Source organism: Macaca thibetana, chromosome 14 (assembly GCF_024542745.1).
Source record: "Macaca thibetana thibetana isolate TM-01 chromosome 14, ASM2454274v1, whole genome shotgun sequence".
Lineage (NCBI taxonomy): Eukaryota > Metazoa > Chordata > Mammalia > Primates > Cercopithecidae > Macaca > Macaca thibetana.
In genome coordinates this window covers 37,208,986-37,226,830 of record NC_065591.1, presented here as the reverse complement: position 1 = coordinate 37,226,830, position 17,845 = coordinate 37,208,986, and the positions used below count along the sequence as shown (strand labels likewise).

At 35.6% G+C, this 17,845-nt stretch overlaps 1 protein-coding gene across 1 annotated transcript in view; it reads right to left on the bottom strand.

Annotated features, from left to right (window-relative positions):
* Window positions 1–10,548: 10,548 nt before the first annotated feature.
* The window catches only part of KIF18A (kinesin family member 18A), an 85,240-nt gene continuing 77,943 nt past the window's right edge, over window positions 10,549–17,845 (bottom strand). Inside the window, exons 16-17 of the mRNA XM_050755376.1 lie at window positions 13,428–13,537; window positions 10,549–11,210 (exon numbers count right to left, since the gene is read on the bottom strand). Of these exons, the coding sequence (XP_050611333.1) occupies window positions 11,128–11,210; window positions 13,428–13,537 (193 nt within the window). The 3' untranslated portion in view covers window positions 10,549–11,127. The remainder of the gene's footprint in view (window positions 11,211–13,427; window positions 13,538–17,845) is intronic.

The window sequence follows — 17,845 nt, the reverse complement described above, 5'->3', positions numbered from 1 at the left end:
TTGAATAAGAAGTTGAACATCTGTAACAATTACTTTAAAAATTATTTAATTGATAAAACTTACACATATTTATCATGTTCAACATGAAATGTAGCATCTACTTTAAACGCTTGTTTGAGGAATAAGTGAGAAATACATTTAAAACATTTATTATGTAAGAGCTCAAAAAAGTATGACTATTATAATGTGCTCATTAAGAAATGTGGACTGAGGGCCCCTTTGCAAATAAGGGGTCACTTTATAAGGCTTGTGATTGGAAGTTGGTCTCAAAGTATGGTCAGACTATCCTATCTGATTCCAGAATTTGCAACTTCATTAACACCAAAGCTCTTGTGGAGCAGTTACTGTAGATATTTCCAAGTTATTTAAATATGAAAGAGTCAAAGCATAAAACAAAATGCAGTTGTTATAAATATGAATCCCTCTTCAGTTTAACAATGATATATACATATACATGTATATGTGTATATATGTGTAGTCAGTTCTGCTATATATATATACAGCATGTATATCTATATAGCATGTTTTCTGTAGATGCTTTTATATGTATACATGTATACATATAAATGTAGTTTTGCTGTATATATGTGTGTGCGTGTATAAATATATATATATATAGTCAGTTCTGCTGTAACTATTTTTAAAGTACAAATTTGCTCCTATGGCATTGGTACATTAAGAAACCATTTGAGCCTAATGTGAGTTTTGTACCTGGTTACACAAGCTTTCATCTGGATGAAACATTAGGTGAATAGAAAGCTGTACTCAGAGGTACCAAGCTACATCAGAATATTCAAAATGAACATACTTCATGACAGTGGGCCACAGCCATCTGCATCTGGCATTATAAATTCCTGTCTGAAATCGGACCACCCTCCTTGCATAACTTTGCATAGCATTTTGTGTTTTAGGAACACATACACCATGTTATAGCAGTGCTATTGTTCACGACATTTGGTGTGTACTTTACCTACCTTTGGCATGTAAGCAAAGTCAAGTATAACATCCAGGAATGTAGGAACATGTTCTTTAATTTTAAAAGGTAGGAAAGCATAATATAATCTTATTTTTTAAAATGTTACTCTGCAAAAATCAAAATTTATTTTACTTAGGTCTTAATAAAAGTGAATGAGAAAGATTGGTAGAATTAGAATTAATGTATTGAAAGTGATTATTTCAATATGATAAATAAGATGACTCTCTTGAATATATTCCACTAAATCTCTACCATCATAACTTTCTAATTTCTGTCAATTTTATAACCATTATTAATTTAGAACATTGTTGTTCCAAGTATGTTTTTAGGGATAGCACTAGCTCTTTAGTGAAAGGATTTTTTAAAATATAAAGAAATGTCACTTTTTTTCAGATTCATAAGCAAGTATGCAGTGACTAAATGAGGCTTTAAAATACTCCACCAAAGGAAAAAAATAAGAAAAAGAATACCCTGGACAAAATCTGATAATTGTATTCAGTGTTATAATAATGAGGGTTCAATATAGTATTCTCACACAATTTTTAAAAACTTCAGCGTTTTAAAAGTAATTCGAAAATTACGGGGTTAAGTAAAACAAGACTCTTGGTTATGAGACTTCAGGGGCTTATATTGTCAATGTGCACAATCAGTCTCCCAGTATGCTGCATTTTCCACCCTTCTTTGACCTGGAACCCTTTCCTTGGCAGGGAATCCCAGGTAAGCTGTGTTCTGTGGAACATGCATAACACATCATGATGTAGAAATAACAGTGAGTGACTACTCCAATATTTTCAGAAATGCTGAACAGTGTAGCTCAAAAGAGACCATCATCTACGTTTCTCTTGATATATTTACTATATAAAAATTGTTATCAGCAGCATTATGAAATTCACACTTAAAAATTTTAGAAATATGTCCACCATGGTTTTTTTTTTTTTTTTTTTTTTTGAGACGGAGTCTCGCTCTGTCTCCCAAGCTGGAGTGCAGTGGCCGGATCTCAGCTCACTGCAAGCTCCGCCTCCCGGGTTCACGCCATTCTCCTGCGTCAACCTCCCGAGTAGCTGGACTACAGGCGCCTGCCACCTCGCCTGGCTAGTTTTTTTTTTGTATTTTTTAGTAGAGACGGGGTTTCACCGTGTTAGCCAGGATGGTCTTGATCTCCTGACCTCGTGATCCGCCCGTCTCGGCCTCCCAAAGTGCTGGGATTACAGGCTTGAGCCACTGCGCCCGGCCGCACCATGGTTTTAAATGTGAATGAAAATGAAAAGTGCGGGGGCGGAGCAAGATGGCCGAATAGGAACAGCTCCAGTCTCCAACTCCAGCCGCGAGCGACACAGAAGACAAGTGATTTCTGCATTTCCAACTGAGGGACTGGGTTTATCTCACTAGGGAGTGCCTGACAATCAGTGCTGGTCAGCTGCTGCAGCCCGACCAGGGAGAGCTGAAGCAGGGCGAGGCATCCCCTCACCTGCGAAGCTCAAGGGGGAAGGGAATCCCTTTTCCTAGCCAGGGGAACTGAGACACACAACACCTGGAAAATCGGGTAACTCCCACCCCAATACTGCGCTCTACCAAGGATCTTAGCAAACGGGCACACCAGGAGACTATATCCCACACCTGGCCGGAAGGGTCCCATGCCCAGGGAGCCTCCCTCATTGCTAGCACAGCAGTCTGCGATCTTGCGGCAAGGCAGCAGCGAGGCTGGGGGAGGGACGCCCGCCATTGCTGAGGCTTAAGTAGATAAACAAAGCGGCTGGGAAGCTCGAACTGGGTGGAGCTCATAGCAGCTCAAGGAGTCCTGCCTGTCTCTGTAGACTCCACCTCTGGGGACAGGGCACAGCTAAACAACAACAACAACAACAACAACAACAAAAAGCAGCCGAAACCTCTGCAGACGCAAACGACTCTGTCTGACAGCTTTGAAGTGAGCAGTGGATCTCCCAACAGGGAGGTTGAGATCTGAGAAGGGACAGACTACCTGCTCAAGTGGGTCCCTGACCCCTGAGTAGCCTAACTGGGAGACATCCCCCACTAGGGGCAGACCGACACCCCACACCTCACACGGTGGAGTACACCCCTGAGAGGAAGCTTCCATAGCAAGAATAAGACAGGTACACTTGCTGTTCAGCAATATTCTATCTTCTGCAGTCTCTGCTGCTGATACCCAGGCAAACAGGGTCTGGAGTGGACCTCAAGCAATCTCCAACAGACCTACAGCTGAGGGTCCTGACTGTTAGAAGGAAAACTAACAAACAGGAAGGACACCCACACCAAAACCCCATCAGTACGTCACCATCATCAAAGACCAGAGGCAGATAAAACCACAAAGATGGGGAAAAAGCAGGGCAGAAAAGCTGGAAATTCAAAAAATAAGAGCGCATCTCCCCCAGCAAAGGAGCGCAGCTCATCGCCAGCAACGGATCAAAGCTGGACGGAGAATGACTTTGACGAGATGAGAGAAGAAGGCTTCAGTCCATCAAACTTCTCAGAGCTAAAGGAGGAATTACGTACCCAGCGCAAAGAAACTAAAAATCTTGAAAAAAAAGTGGAAGAATTGATAACTAGAATAATTAATGCAGAGAAGGCCATAAACCAATGGACAGAGATGAAAACCATGACACAAGAAATACGTGACAAATGCACAAGCTTCAGTAACCGACTCGATCAACTGGAAGAAAGAGTATCAGTGATTGAGGATCAAATGAATGAAATGAAGTGAGAAGAGAAACCAAAAGAAAAAAGAAGAAAAAGAAATGAACAAAGCCTGCAAGAAGTATGGGATTATGTAAAAAGACTAAATCTACGTCTGATTGGGGTGCCTGAAAGGGAGGGGGAAAATGGAACCAAGTTGGAAAACACTCTACAGGATATCATCCAGGAGAACTTCCCCAACCTAGTAGGGCAGGCCAACATTCAAATTCAGGAAATACAGAGAACGCCACAAAAATACTCCTCGAGAAGAGCAACTCCAAGACACATAATTGCCAGATTCACCAAAGTTGAAATAAAGGAAAAAATCTTAAGGGCAGCCAGAGAGAAAGGTCAGGTTACCCACAAAGGGAAGCCCATCAGACTAACAGCAGATCTCTCGGCAGAAACTCTACAAGCCAGAAGAGAGTGGGGGCCAATATTCAACATTCTTAAAGAAAAGAATCTTAAACCCAGAATTTCATATCCAGCCAAACTAAGTTTCATAAGTGAAGGAGAAATAAAATCCTTTACAGATAAGCAAATGCTTAGAGATTTTGTCGCCACCAGGCCTGCCTTACAAGAGACCCTGAAGGAAGCACTAAACATGGAAAGGAACATCCAGTACCAGCCATTGCAAAAACATGCCAAAATGTAAAGACCATCGAGGCTAGGAAGAAACTGCATCAACTAACGAGCAAAATAACCAGTTAATATCATAATGGCAGGATCAAGTTCACACATAACAATATTAACCTTAAATGTAAATGGACTAAATGCTCCAATTAAAAGACACAGACTGGCAAACTGGATAAAGAGTCAAGACCCATCAGTCTGCTGTATTCAGGAGACCCATCTCACACGCAGAGACATACATAGACTCAAAATAAAGGGATGGAGGAAGCTCTACCAAGCAAATGTAGAACAAAAAAAAGCAGGGGTTGCAATACTAGTCTCTGATAAAACAGACTTTAAACCATCAAAGATCAAAAGAGACAAAGAAGGCCATTACATAATGGTAAAGGGATCAATTCAACAGGAAGAGCTAACTATCCTAAATACATATGCACCCAATACAGGAGTACCCAGATTCATAAAGCAAGTCCTTAAAGACTTACAAAGAGACTTAGACTCCCATACAATAATAATGGGAGACTTCAACACCCCACTGTCAACATTAGACAGATCAACGAGACAGAAAGTTAACAAGGATATCCAGGAATTGAACTCATCTCTGCACCAAGCAGACTTAATAGACATCTACAGAACTCTCCACCCCAAATCAACAGAATATACATTCTACTCAGCACCACATCACACTTATTCCAAAATTGACCACATAATTGGAAGTAAAGCACTCCTCAGCAAATGTACAAGAACAGAAATTATAACAAACTGTCTCTCAGACCACAGTGCAATCAAACTAGAACTCAGGACTAAGAAACTCACTCAAAACCGCTCAACTACATGGAAACTGAATAACCTGCTCCTGAATGACTACTGGGTACATAACGAAATGAAGGCAGAAATAAAGATGCTCTTTGAAACCAATGAGAACAAAGATACAACATACCAGAATCTCTGGGACACATTTAAAGCAGTGTGTAGAGGGAAATTTATAGCACTAAATGTCCACAAGAGAAAGCTGGAAAGATCTAAAATTGACACTCTAACATCACAATTAAAAGAACTAGAGAAGCAAGAACGAATACATTCAAAAGCTAGCAGAAGGCAAGAAATAACTAAGATCAGAGCAGAACTGACAGAGAGAGAGATACAAAAAACCCTCCAAAAAATCAATGAATCCAAGAGTTGGTTTTTTGAAAAGATCAACAAGATTGATAGACTGCTAGCAAGACTAATAAAGAAGAAAAGAGAGAAGAATCAAATTGACGCAATAAATAATGATAAAGGGGATATCACCACCGACCCCACAGAAATACAAACTACCATCAGAGAATACTATAAACACCTCTACGCAAATAAACTAGAAAATCTAGAAGAAGTGGATAATTTCCTGGACACTTACACTCTCCCAAGACTAAACCAGGAAGAAGCTGAATCCCTGAATAGACCAATAGCAGGCTCTGAAATTGAGGTAATAATTAATAGCCTACCAATGAAAAAAAGTCCAGGACCAGATGGATTCACAGCTGAATTCTACCAGAGGTACAAGGAGGAGCTGGTACCATTCCTTCTGAAACTATTCCAATCAACAGAAAAAGAGGGAATCCTCCCTAACTCATTTTATGAGGCTAACATCATCCTGATACCAAAGCCTGGCAGAGACACAACAAAAAAAGAGAATTTTAGACCAATATCCCTGATGAACATCGATACAAAATCCTCAATAAAATACTGGCAAACCGGATCCAGCAGCATATCAAAAAGCTTATCCACCATGATCAAGTGGCCTTCAGCCCTGGGATGCAAGGCTGGTTCAACATATGCAAGTCAATAAACATAATCCAGCATATAAACAGAACCAAAGACAAAAACCACATGATTATCTCAATAGATGCAGAAAAGGCCTTTGACAAAATTCAACAGCCCTTCATGCTAAAAATGCTCAATAAATTCGGTATTGATGGAACATATCTCAAAATAATAAGAGCTATTTATGACAAACCCACAGCCAATATCATACTGAATGGGCAAAAACTGGAAAAATTCCCTTTGAAAACTGGCACAAGACAGGGATGCCCTCTCTCACCACTCCTGTTCAACATAGTGTTGGAAGTTCTGGCTAGGGCAATCAGGCAAGAGAAAGAAATAAAGCACATTCAGTTAGGAAAAGAGGAAGTCAAATTGTCCCTGTTTGCAGATGACATGATTGTATATTTAGAAAACCCCATTGTCTCAGCCCAAAATCTCCTTAAGCTGATAAGAAACTTTAGCAAAGTCTCAGGATACAAAATTAATGTGCAAAAATCACAAGCATTCTTATACACCAGTAACAGACAAACAGAGAGCCAAATCATGAATGAACTTCCATTCACAATTGCTTCAAAGAGAATGAAATACCTAGGAATCCAACTTACAAGGGATGTAAAGGACGTCTTCAAGGAGAACTACAAACCACTGCTCAGTGAAATAAAAGAGGACACAAAAAAATGGAACATACCATGCTCATGGATAGGAAGAATCAATATCGTGAAAATGGCCATCCTGCCCAAGGTAATTTATAGATTCAATGCCATCCCCATCAAGCTACCAATGAGTTTCTTCACAGAATTGGAAAAAACTGCTTTAAAGTTCATATGGAACCAAAAAAGAGCCCGCATTGCCAAGACAATCCTAAGTCAAAAGAACAAAGCTGGAGGCATCACGCTACCTGACTTCAAACTATACTACAAGGCTACAGTAACCAAAACAGCATGGTACTGGTACCAAAACAGAGATATAGACCAATGGAACAGAACAGAGTCCTCAGAAATAAGACCACACATCTACAGCCATCTGATCTTTGACAAACCTGACAAAAACAAGAAATGGAGAAAGGATTCCCTATTTAATAAATGGTGCTGGGATAATTGGCTAGCCATAAGTAGAAAGCTGAAACTGGATCCTTTCCTTACTCCTTATACGAAAATTAATTCAAGATGGATTAGAGACTTAAATGTTAGACCTAATACCATAAAAACCCTAGAAGAAAACCTAGGTAATACCATTCAGGACATAGACATGGGCAAGGACTTCATGTTTAAAACACCAAAAGCAATGGCAACAAAAACCAAAATTGACAAATGGGGTCTAATTAAACTAAAGAGCTTCTGCACAGCAAAAGAAACTACCATCAGAGTGAACAGGCAACCTACAGAATGGGAGAAAATTTTTGCAATCTTCTCATCTGACAAAGGGCTAATATCCAGAACTACAAATAACTCAAACAAATTTACAAGAAAAAAACAAACAACCCCATCGAAAAGTGGGCAAAGGATATGAACAGACAGTTCTCAAAAGAAGACATTCATACAGCCAACAGACACATGAAAAAATGCTCATCATCACTGGCCATCAGAGAAATGAAAATCAAAACCACAATGAGATACCATCTCACACCAGTTAGAATGGCGATCATTAAAAAGTCAGGAAACAACAGGTGCTGGAGAGGATGTGGAGTAATAGGAACACTTTTACACTGTTGGTGGGATTGTAAACTAGTTCAACCATTATTGAAAACAGTATGGCGATTCCTCAAGGATCTAGAACTAGATGTACCATATGACCCAGCCATCCCATTACTAGGGATATACCCAAAGGATTATAAATCATGCTGCTATAAAGACACATGCACACGTATATGTATTGCGGCACTATTCACAATAGCAAAGACTTGGAATCAACCCAAATGTCCATCAGTGACAGACTGGATTAAGAAAATGTGGCATATATACACCATGGAATACTATGCAGCCATAAAAAAGGATGAGTTTGTGTCCTTTGTAGGGACATGGATGCAGCTGGAAACCATCATTCTCAGCAAACTATTGTAAGAACAGAAAACCAAACACCGCATGTTCTCACTCATAGGTGGGAACTGAACAATGAGATCACCTGGACTCGGGAAGGGGAACATCACACAGCGGGGCCTGTCACGGGGAGGGGGGAGGGGGGAAGGATTGCATTGGGAGTTATACCTGATGTAAATGACGAGTTGATGGGTGCTGACGAGTTGATGGGTGCAGCACGCCAACATGGCACAGGTATACATATGTAACAAATCTGCACGTTATCCACTTGTACCCTAGAACTTAAAGTAGAATTAAAAAAAAAAAATGAAAAGTGCAAAACAATATAAAAAGTACGATCCTATTTTCATAGAAAATCCCCAAGAATATAGGAATATAGATCTAGATCTCTCTCTCTTTCTCTCTCTCTATATATGACAAAAGTAAATGTCTAGGCCTGGTACCTAAACTATTAGGTTGGTGCAAAAGTAATTGCAGTTTTTGCCATTGAAAGTACTGACAAAAATCGCAATTACTTTTGCACCAACCTAATATTAACAGTGGTTGCACCTGGGAATGATATTAGTAGGAGATGAGGAGGAAGCACATTTACTTCATACCATTCTGTATCATTTTCTAGAAGAACATTTTTTAAAAATAAAAATTAGTTATTTTAGTTAAAATATATCTCTGATGTTACCAACACAAAGATAAAGTTTTAAGGTGATGGATATGCTAAAATCCTGACTTGATCATTGCACATTGTATACATATATCAACATATCACATTGTACCCCATATATGTGCAATTATTATGTACTAATTAAAAGTACATATATTAATTTTTTAAGAAATAATCAATTAAAAATCAAACTGTGCTGTTAGAAGTTAGGATAGTTGTTACCATTGAGGGAGGTGGTGACTGGGAGAAGGTGTAAGGGAGTCTTCCTAGGTATGGATAATTTTCTATTTCATCATTTGAGTGCTGGTTACATGGGCATGTTCACCTTGTGAAAATTCATGGTTACATATTCACTTATGATTGATCTACTTTTTACATAGGCCCACTTAAAAATGTTTTCACAGTGACTTATCAAATAGCATTCTTGTTTTAGTTTAAATTCATAGTTAATCGCCTTCTTTTCCCACATTCTTTATGGTTTATTCCCCCTAACTTCCCGTTAATATAGTTCTATGACAAAGGCCCTTTTATTAATTTTTATAGAAGGCCAAATCTCTACCTGATAAAAATGGTATATAAGAAAATTGTGCTTATACCTTATGGTATGAGGAGGACCATGAGGTCTAGTCACTTATTAATCATGGTAGCCACCATGCATCACTATCTGGTAAAAAGATTTCTTTTACCTAAAATTGAAAGGAATACAGAGGTGAAAGTGGTTGTTAAACAGGCAACACACTCAAAAACCAAATGACGAAGGGACCAAAAAAAAAAAAAGTGTGTATGGTGGTTTTCCATATGACAGATCCTGAAGATGCTCTATAAATATGGAATCACCAGTGTCAGAGCTGAAAGGGACCTTAAAGATTATTCTCACACTCTCCCAACCAGATTTTAAGTGGAAAAACTTGATTAGCTGAAAGGCTTAAAATGTTTCAGCTTGTTTGCTTTGGTGTGAAGGGTCCTGTGCTGCATAAAATTAAAAGTGCATTTGGCCAAATGTGTTACATTCAGCAAACAAACAGGACAGGCAAGGCAAGAAAACAAGGTTGTATAATTAAGTTGCAGCTCCATGTACTTCCTATAGCAGCAAGAATGACTGAAACATCTTTTCCCATTATCATTACGAGGCCTGTGGATTATTTTCAGACTTGACTCTGGCACCACATATCTTGATCGTATCTGAAATACAAATCTACAAAATTCACATTTTCTATAAAATAATAGTTTAGAGCAGGGGTCCCCAACCGTGGCCTGTTAGGTACCAGGCCGCAGAGCAGGAGGCGAGTGGTAGGTGAGCGCTCCCATTGTTGGCATTACTGCCTGAGCTCTGCCACGTATCAGATCAGAAGCGGCGTTACATTCTCATGAGTGTGACCCCTGTTGTGAACTGTGCATGTGAGGGATCTAAGTTGTACACTTCCTGTGAGAATGTAATGCCTGATGATCTGTGACTGTCTCCTATTACCCCAAGATGGTACCGTTTAGTTGCAAGAAAACAAGCTCAGGGCTCCCAGTGATTCTACATTATGGTGAGTTATGTAATTATTTAATAATATATATAATATATAATGTAATAATAATAGAAACAAAGTGCACAATAAATGTAAAGTGCTTGAATCATCCTGAAACCATCCCCCGACTCTCAGTCTGTGGTTTTGTCTTCCACAAAACTGGTCCCTGGTGCCAAAAAGATTGGGGACCATTGGTTTAGAGTATGTAAGGGGTAGTAATGAGACAAGAAAATGAAACACTTTAAAATCTACATCTTTAATATATCAAGTAGCAAGAACAATATTTTATTCGTGATGACTACTTAAATAATATTTACAATGATTTTATGGGCACATATATCGACACTTGTACATTATTTTTGAAAAGGAAAGTCATATATATGATTAAAACAATGTATTAAAACATAATAGCAAGCCAAATACATCTTGGGCCATAATTTTACCACTTCTAAATTCTTATTTTCAAAAAATAATAAAGATAATTTAACTCACTACCATTTACTAAAATGTCTTAGTCAACTTGTTGTAGCATAGTAAAACTAAGCTGCCACCATGGTAACTTACACTCAGGGATTTTAAAAGGCAACAAATATTTAAAAAACTTAAAAGACAACCTTTTCTTTTGGAATTTTATTTTTTTAGAATACAAAAGAAGAAAACAAAGAGTTTCATTTTTCTGCTTGCTGAAAGTATTTGGGTAAACTTAGCTTTAAGATGGGTCTTCTTTCAAAGATTTTAAATATATTTTTGAAAGGGTACTGATAAACTTTGAAAAGCAGATTTGATCAACTTCATTTTGCTTGGTTTTGAAGTGATTTATCTTAGATTTCCTTTTGAAATATTTCTTCCAAATTTTCTAACCAAGCTTGGATTTACTTTACAGATGTTTCTTTTATGTTCTAGAGAAGAAATAAAAAGATGCATAAATATGGCATAAGTATCATTCAAAAAGTTTTCATCATTCAACTTATAAAAATCATAACCATAGAAAGGAAAATTTACTCTTGAAATTCATAGTTGTTAGTTAACATAATTTAAAATACTACAACAACAACAAAGAGACACTAATACCTTTGGTTTTTAAAAGCGGTTCAAATTCATATTGCAAACTGAAGTTTCAGTGAGTGTGTGCACATACACAGACATCAGGTGAAGTCATTGAATTAATTACTATGTTCACTTTCTTTCTTTCTGACTAATAAAAGACCATTTCTACAAGCATTTCTTCCTTTCTTTGCTGTATCACCATTTTTTTCTCATTCCTTGGATTATTTCCCCAGGGATTTAAACTTCCATACTTTTTCAATTTAAAATTATCATTTGCATCTAGTACTTCCTAAAGGGCTGATCTTAATCCTGTAGCTCTTCCCTACTGCCACCTCTCAAGTATGTTCTATTTATGCCCATTCTTCTGGTTCTTCATTAGCTTTCCCCATCATTTTCTACTCAACAAAGTGTTGTTACAACAAGGTGCCATTGACTATTTTCAGGATCAGTTTAATTGCTTATCCACTTTCTGGGCCACATTAGGTTTGAGTTTTAGATGGACTTATTTGCTTAACACTGTGTTTCTTATTTCTCTAATTGCTCAGTTAACAGGAGTTGCCTTTTTCCCTACTGATGGTCGTATGTTTCTTTATTTGTACATTGGTACATTGTTTGTTAGAAAACTTGGCTTAATACGTTCTAAGGAAGGCAGTCTCAATTCTCACTTTTTTCTGCTGTGCATTTGGGCATTTTCACTTGAACATTATAATGTATATAAAATATCTTTCCTTACAAACGAATACCTCTTTGGCAAGCATTGTGGTTTAGTATCATCTCCCACTTTTTTTTTTCCCCGTAGTTGATATTTTTACTCACTTCTCTTTATACATGAGATATTTGATGCATTTGTATCTTCAGATAATAAGCATATTAGAAAAATCCAATTTCTATGATTTGAGAGTTTTTATAAATTTATTATTTGGCTGTAGAATTATGATTCTTGAAGAACTTTTTCAGAAGATCAATGGGGCAGTACACATCTACACTAACTACAGATACACATTTTTAAGCATTATTAAGTACAACATGTCAAACCAAATAATCAAGGCAAATTTTATACTTTATTACCTTACTGTCTGATGTTTCAATTTGCTGTCTGATGTTTCAATTTCCATTGAACTTAAGGTAAACACTGGCTACTACAGGAAGCAAGCATTTACCAATACAGGTTGACAAAGTTACTGAGGAATTTTGTATTACTCTAATCTAAGGACATTGACAGAAAAAAGTAACAATAGCTTTCTTGTTGTTCTTAGAAACATTGTATCATGAGACACATTTAAATTCCATCTGCTATAATTATAAGTTCCTACAGAGAACAATCAAACTATGTCTTACTGCTCTCTGTATTCATCACAAGACATGGTAAATGCCTAGTAAATAAATAGTTTCTGAATGAAGTCTTAGGAACTGTAGTATCAGAGAGACAGAAGTCTAGATGCTGGGGCCTGGAAACTGGCTGGCATGATATATACCACTAGTTTAACTGAAGTAGTTTTGTTATCATGAACTCATGTCACTCCCATATGTGGTTGATGGAATGTAGTATCTTTCAAACTGATGGGAAAGATCCATCAGTATCTTTTCCAACTTGCCAATGGGAGTTACAATATGATTATAACTAGATATAGACTGGAATATGTGTAGTAGTTATACATTGAGTTAGAGGCCAAATTATTCAAAATATTACGCTAAGAGAAAAATTTAACGTGGGTATAGTTTATCTGTAAAATATACTTAATTAGTAACATTAAATAATACATTTAGCCAATTACTTCAATTATTATGAGGCAGTAGGGATAACTAAAAGGGTGTATAATGTAGAGCTGTAAGATCTGGTTCTTGAGTTTTGGTTCCTCCAATATAGTATCTGTGTGATCTTGGGTAAATGCTTTTTGTGTTTTAAAGTTTCCTTATCCATAACATGTGGATAATCATACTTGTTCTACCATATAGTAAAGGTGATGAATAAAGGGAGATTCTTACGAAAACACAATAAAAAACGTAAAGTACTATAAGTGTGTTACATAGTCATACCATTAAATATCAAATTAAAAGCTGAGACATACCCATTGTTGGTTTGTTTTCTTGTAAGTGCTTATCGCTTGAATTATCTTGTCGAACACGTTTGGCAAATCCAGAATTTATGTCTGCAGTTAACGAAGTGTTTGATGTAGAACTTGAGGGGAAAAGTTTTTAATTTAGTTAAGCATTTTTTTTTATCTCTCAAAGTTCTAATACACATTCTACATGCAACAGTAATTAAAGAAATAAAACACAAAAATATTAGGTTGTGAAATATCACAGAAGTGGAGGTACTAAATACATTTTTGGCCCACAGAGAAATTTAGCTGTGCGTGATTTTAAATTGGATATTTAATATATTTATTCAAATTGAATGTTATGACTGTAGGTCTATGTTACAATTCTGTAGCAGAATATTCCAGGGTGCTTTGCTGGCAGATAAGCAAGCACTCAAGCACTATTATTTAAAATGTAGAGATCAGTAGCACATAGTCACAAGAGGTAAAAAACAAAAAACAAAAAACAAAAACAAAAACAAAACCTAAGCTCATGTTACAAATTTGGACCAAGAACCCTAATCTGAAAGGTATAAACAAGTGAGATTGTTTGAAAAACTTTGTTTTAAAATGAAAGCAGGGTAACAGAATAAAAATTTCTAATTATTACAATCACTGAAACTGAAATAAAAAGAATGACCTGTTTTCATTTGCTCTAGCTTCAAAAATTTAATCAGTCTTACACTGTGATGGTTCAAATTTCTTACTCAATTTGAGTTGACATATTACTAAACACCTATTATGGCCTTGTGTTACAGGATATACAAATAAATAAGGCACAAAAATTCCTGTCCTAAAGCTTATAGAATAGACATACAGTGGAGATGAGAAAAAAATAAGATAAATACATGAAATAATATAAGGTAAAGCAAAAATACAGTGCCAAGGTTTTCATAATACAAGGAGCTATAGATTCTTGAGTGTAGAGTAAGAAAGAATAATGGAAAATTTTGTGGATGCAATGAGTTTGATCTGGGCCCTGAAAAACAGCAATACTTCCTAGTCCTAAGGTAGATCAATTTTTAACAGGTAGGATTGGGCGTTGGGTGGAAAAAGAACAACCTTCCACACTGATTCAAACAACCTAAGTTGAGGGAAATTCTGACTAATAAAGATACTATATAGTAACCTTATCATCAGGGGGGATATCTTCTAAGATTGCCCGTGGATGCCTGCAAGCGAGGATAGTACCAAACAGGATATATACTACGTATTCTCCTACACATATCTATGATAAAGTTTAAATTATAAATTAGGCACAGTAAGAGATTAACAATAATAAAATAGAGCAATTATAACAATACATTTAATAAGGCTATGTGAATGTGGTCTCTCTCTCTCTTAAAATATCTTATTGTACTACAATCGCCTATTTTTGAACTGCAGTTGACCATGGGTAACTGAAACCACAGAAAGCAAAACTTGAATAAGGGGTGACTACTCAGTGGAAGTAATGAAAAATACACAGTTTATGAAGGTAAAATCACAAATTTGTATGCACAAATAATATATCAACTACAGTAGTCCCCACTTCCTAAATGGTGATAAATTACTATGATTCTGTTTTGAATATTAAACATGCTTTTTTGTACAAATCAGCTGTCCAAGGCAGAAATTCTTTTTTGATCATTTGGTGATTTTATTTTTTCAAATATAAAGATCAATGTTATTAGTTACTTTTGATAAAACATTGTTTTTTCTTAAATTTATCCCAAAGTTGTCTTTATTATTTCACATTACGATTATTCACTTTGGCTAGTTCCAGGACCCTACTTTTTACTCATAGCATGTTCTTTCTTGAAAATTAGGCTTTTGAATAAAGCTATTTGATTAGAACTCATATTTCTAGAAATAAAATCCAACCCTAATAAATTGTGTATTTATATAAAATATACCCAAACATTTTTATGATTTAGTTAAATAGTCCATTGATGAAATGTTTAACATTTATGTTTTAGGTCATAAACTACAAAGACTTAAAACTGATATGCGTGCAAATTCAAATTATGTTAAAGACTATACTGAGAAATCCAAAGACACTTCCAGTTGTGTGCAAAATATATTGCCATAACTATAAATAAAGTGAAGAACTAATCTTTTGCTCCCTTATATAGGGAGAATGTTTCTACTCAATTAACATAATACCTCTTATACTATTTTGTCTGAAATAATTTCTAGTTGAAATAATTAGACATCTTTCAAAACAAAATAAAAATGTATGGCAAGTATAAAACTGCTATGGGGTGCTTAAAAGATTGTGGAACAAACAAGAAACCAATTAACCAAATAAATACAAAACAAACAATCCAAAACTCTGATTAATATAATTGAGAAGTAAAAGCTAACATTATGTATGTATTATATTTAAATATTTGATAGGCTAATCAATTTAGTAAAATAGTCTGCTACAGAAATATTACATAAATTGTTAAGATTAAAAATCTAATATTCTCAATTATTTAAAAAAATCTGTTGGGTAGGTTTTGGAATATCCAGTGCTTTCAAACTCTAATGCTATTTTATGCAAAATAAATGAAATACATATATAGAGAGCTTCCCCTTCTTTATTTTAAAAACTGTATTAGAAAAATACACAACTAAATATGTATATAAAGCTGCTAAATGGAAAATACCACAGTTTATTACTCTGAAGCTCATGTAACTTTAATTGGGGAAAAGGAAGATTAAAAAAAGTAATTATGTACATTTCTAGCATTAATCTCTTTTAACCTTAGTCAATGGCAGGATCTAATTACTGGTGCCAGAGGGAATGTAATATAACAATTAATAGGCTATAAGAAATCAAGTTACTTTCTTTACATGTCCTTTAATATTATTTCACAATATTAGTTGTTCATGTGGAAGCCCTTTAACTTATCTAAAATCACTCCAAAGACACAATTCACATACCTGGACATTTCCTGAAAAACCATTTGATTTTATAATAGCTAAGTTCACATTTAAAAATTATTCTTATCTATAAACATTTGTGACATCTAAGTAAACACAACACACTACCAGTGAAGGACAAGAAAACTCACTAAAACTAATTAATGGAACAAATGACAAAACTGACATTATGCAAATTAGTGATAAAAGTAGACAAAACAGATGATTGTGGTTAGCTAGGCTCACTCATAAAGTGACTGACTTCTGTATATAAACCAGACTAATTGTACAATTCAAATTTGTACCTTAGCAAATACAAAATTTTAAATGTCATAGATGAGACATTTAGGAAAAAATCCATAAATTTTAAATTTACACATTCCAAGTCTCTGTTATACTTTGTTTAGGAGGGACGAAGACAGATATTAAATTCACTTATGAGAAGATACCCTATGTAGCACAAATAAGTAGGTTACTTGTAAATTTGTTTCCTGTTGCTTAAATAACAGGCTCCTGGTGGAAAATACATTTAAAAAGAGTCATTTTAAGGTCTTCTATAAACTTTTCTCCCCATGATCACATAGCAAAGAAAAAGAGGTAGAGGAAGTCAGATCCATTTTATATTTATTCAGTATATTTTGTCATTGCATTCAATTTATAGTATATAAAGAATGTATCATGAACTTCTAGTCATATAACTCAATATATTTATGATTTTTCCTTATCTTTTTTAGTCGTTTTACTACTATATACCTAGGTATGTTTCTCTTTATATTAATCCTGCTTTTGGTTTGCAGTGCTTCTCAAATCCATGGTTTAGTGTCTTGTTAGTTTTGAATAAGTATTAGCCATCATCTCAAATATTATTTTTCCCTATTCTTTCTCTCATTCCCTTCTGAGACACAAAATACATACGTTCTAGCCTTTTAAAAATTGTGTCCCATGTCTCTTTCACTTCTTCCCATATTTTTTATCATTCTGCATATCAGTTTAGATATTTTCCTACCAGTCTGTTTTTCAGAAAAAATTCCAAAACCTGAACAGATGAATAACAAGTAACAAAATCGAAGTCATAATAAAAAGTCTCCCAGCAAAGAAAAGCTTGGAATTTGATGGCTTCACTGTTGATTTTTACCAAACATTTAAAAAAGAACCAATACCAATCTTACTCAAACCATTCTGAAAAACAGAGGCAGAAGGAATACTTCCAAAATCATTATATGAGGCCAGTATTACTCTGATACCAGAACCAGAAAAGGACACATCAAAATAAGAATGTGTGTTCATCCAGCCAATATCCCTGATGAACACACGCAAAAATCCTTATCAAAATACTAGCAAACTGAATCCAATAACAAACCCCAAAAAATCATTCATTACGGCCAAGTGGGATTTATGCTAGGGATGCAAGATGGTTCAACATAAGCATCTTACAAATTAACCAATGTGATACATCATATCAATAGAATGAAGAACAAAAACCATATGATCATTTCAGTTGATGCTGAAAAAGCATT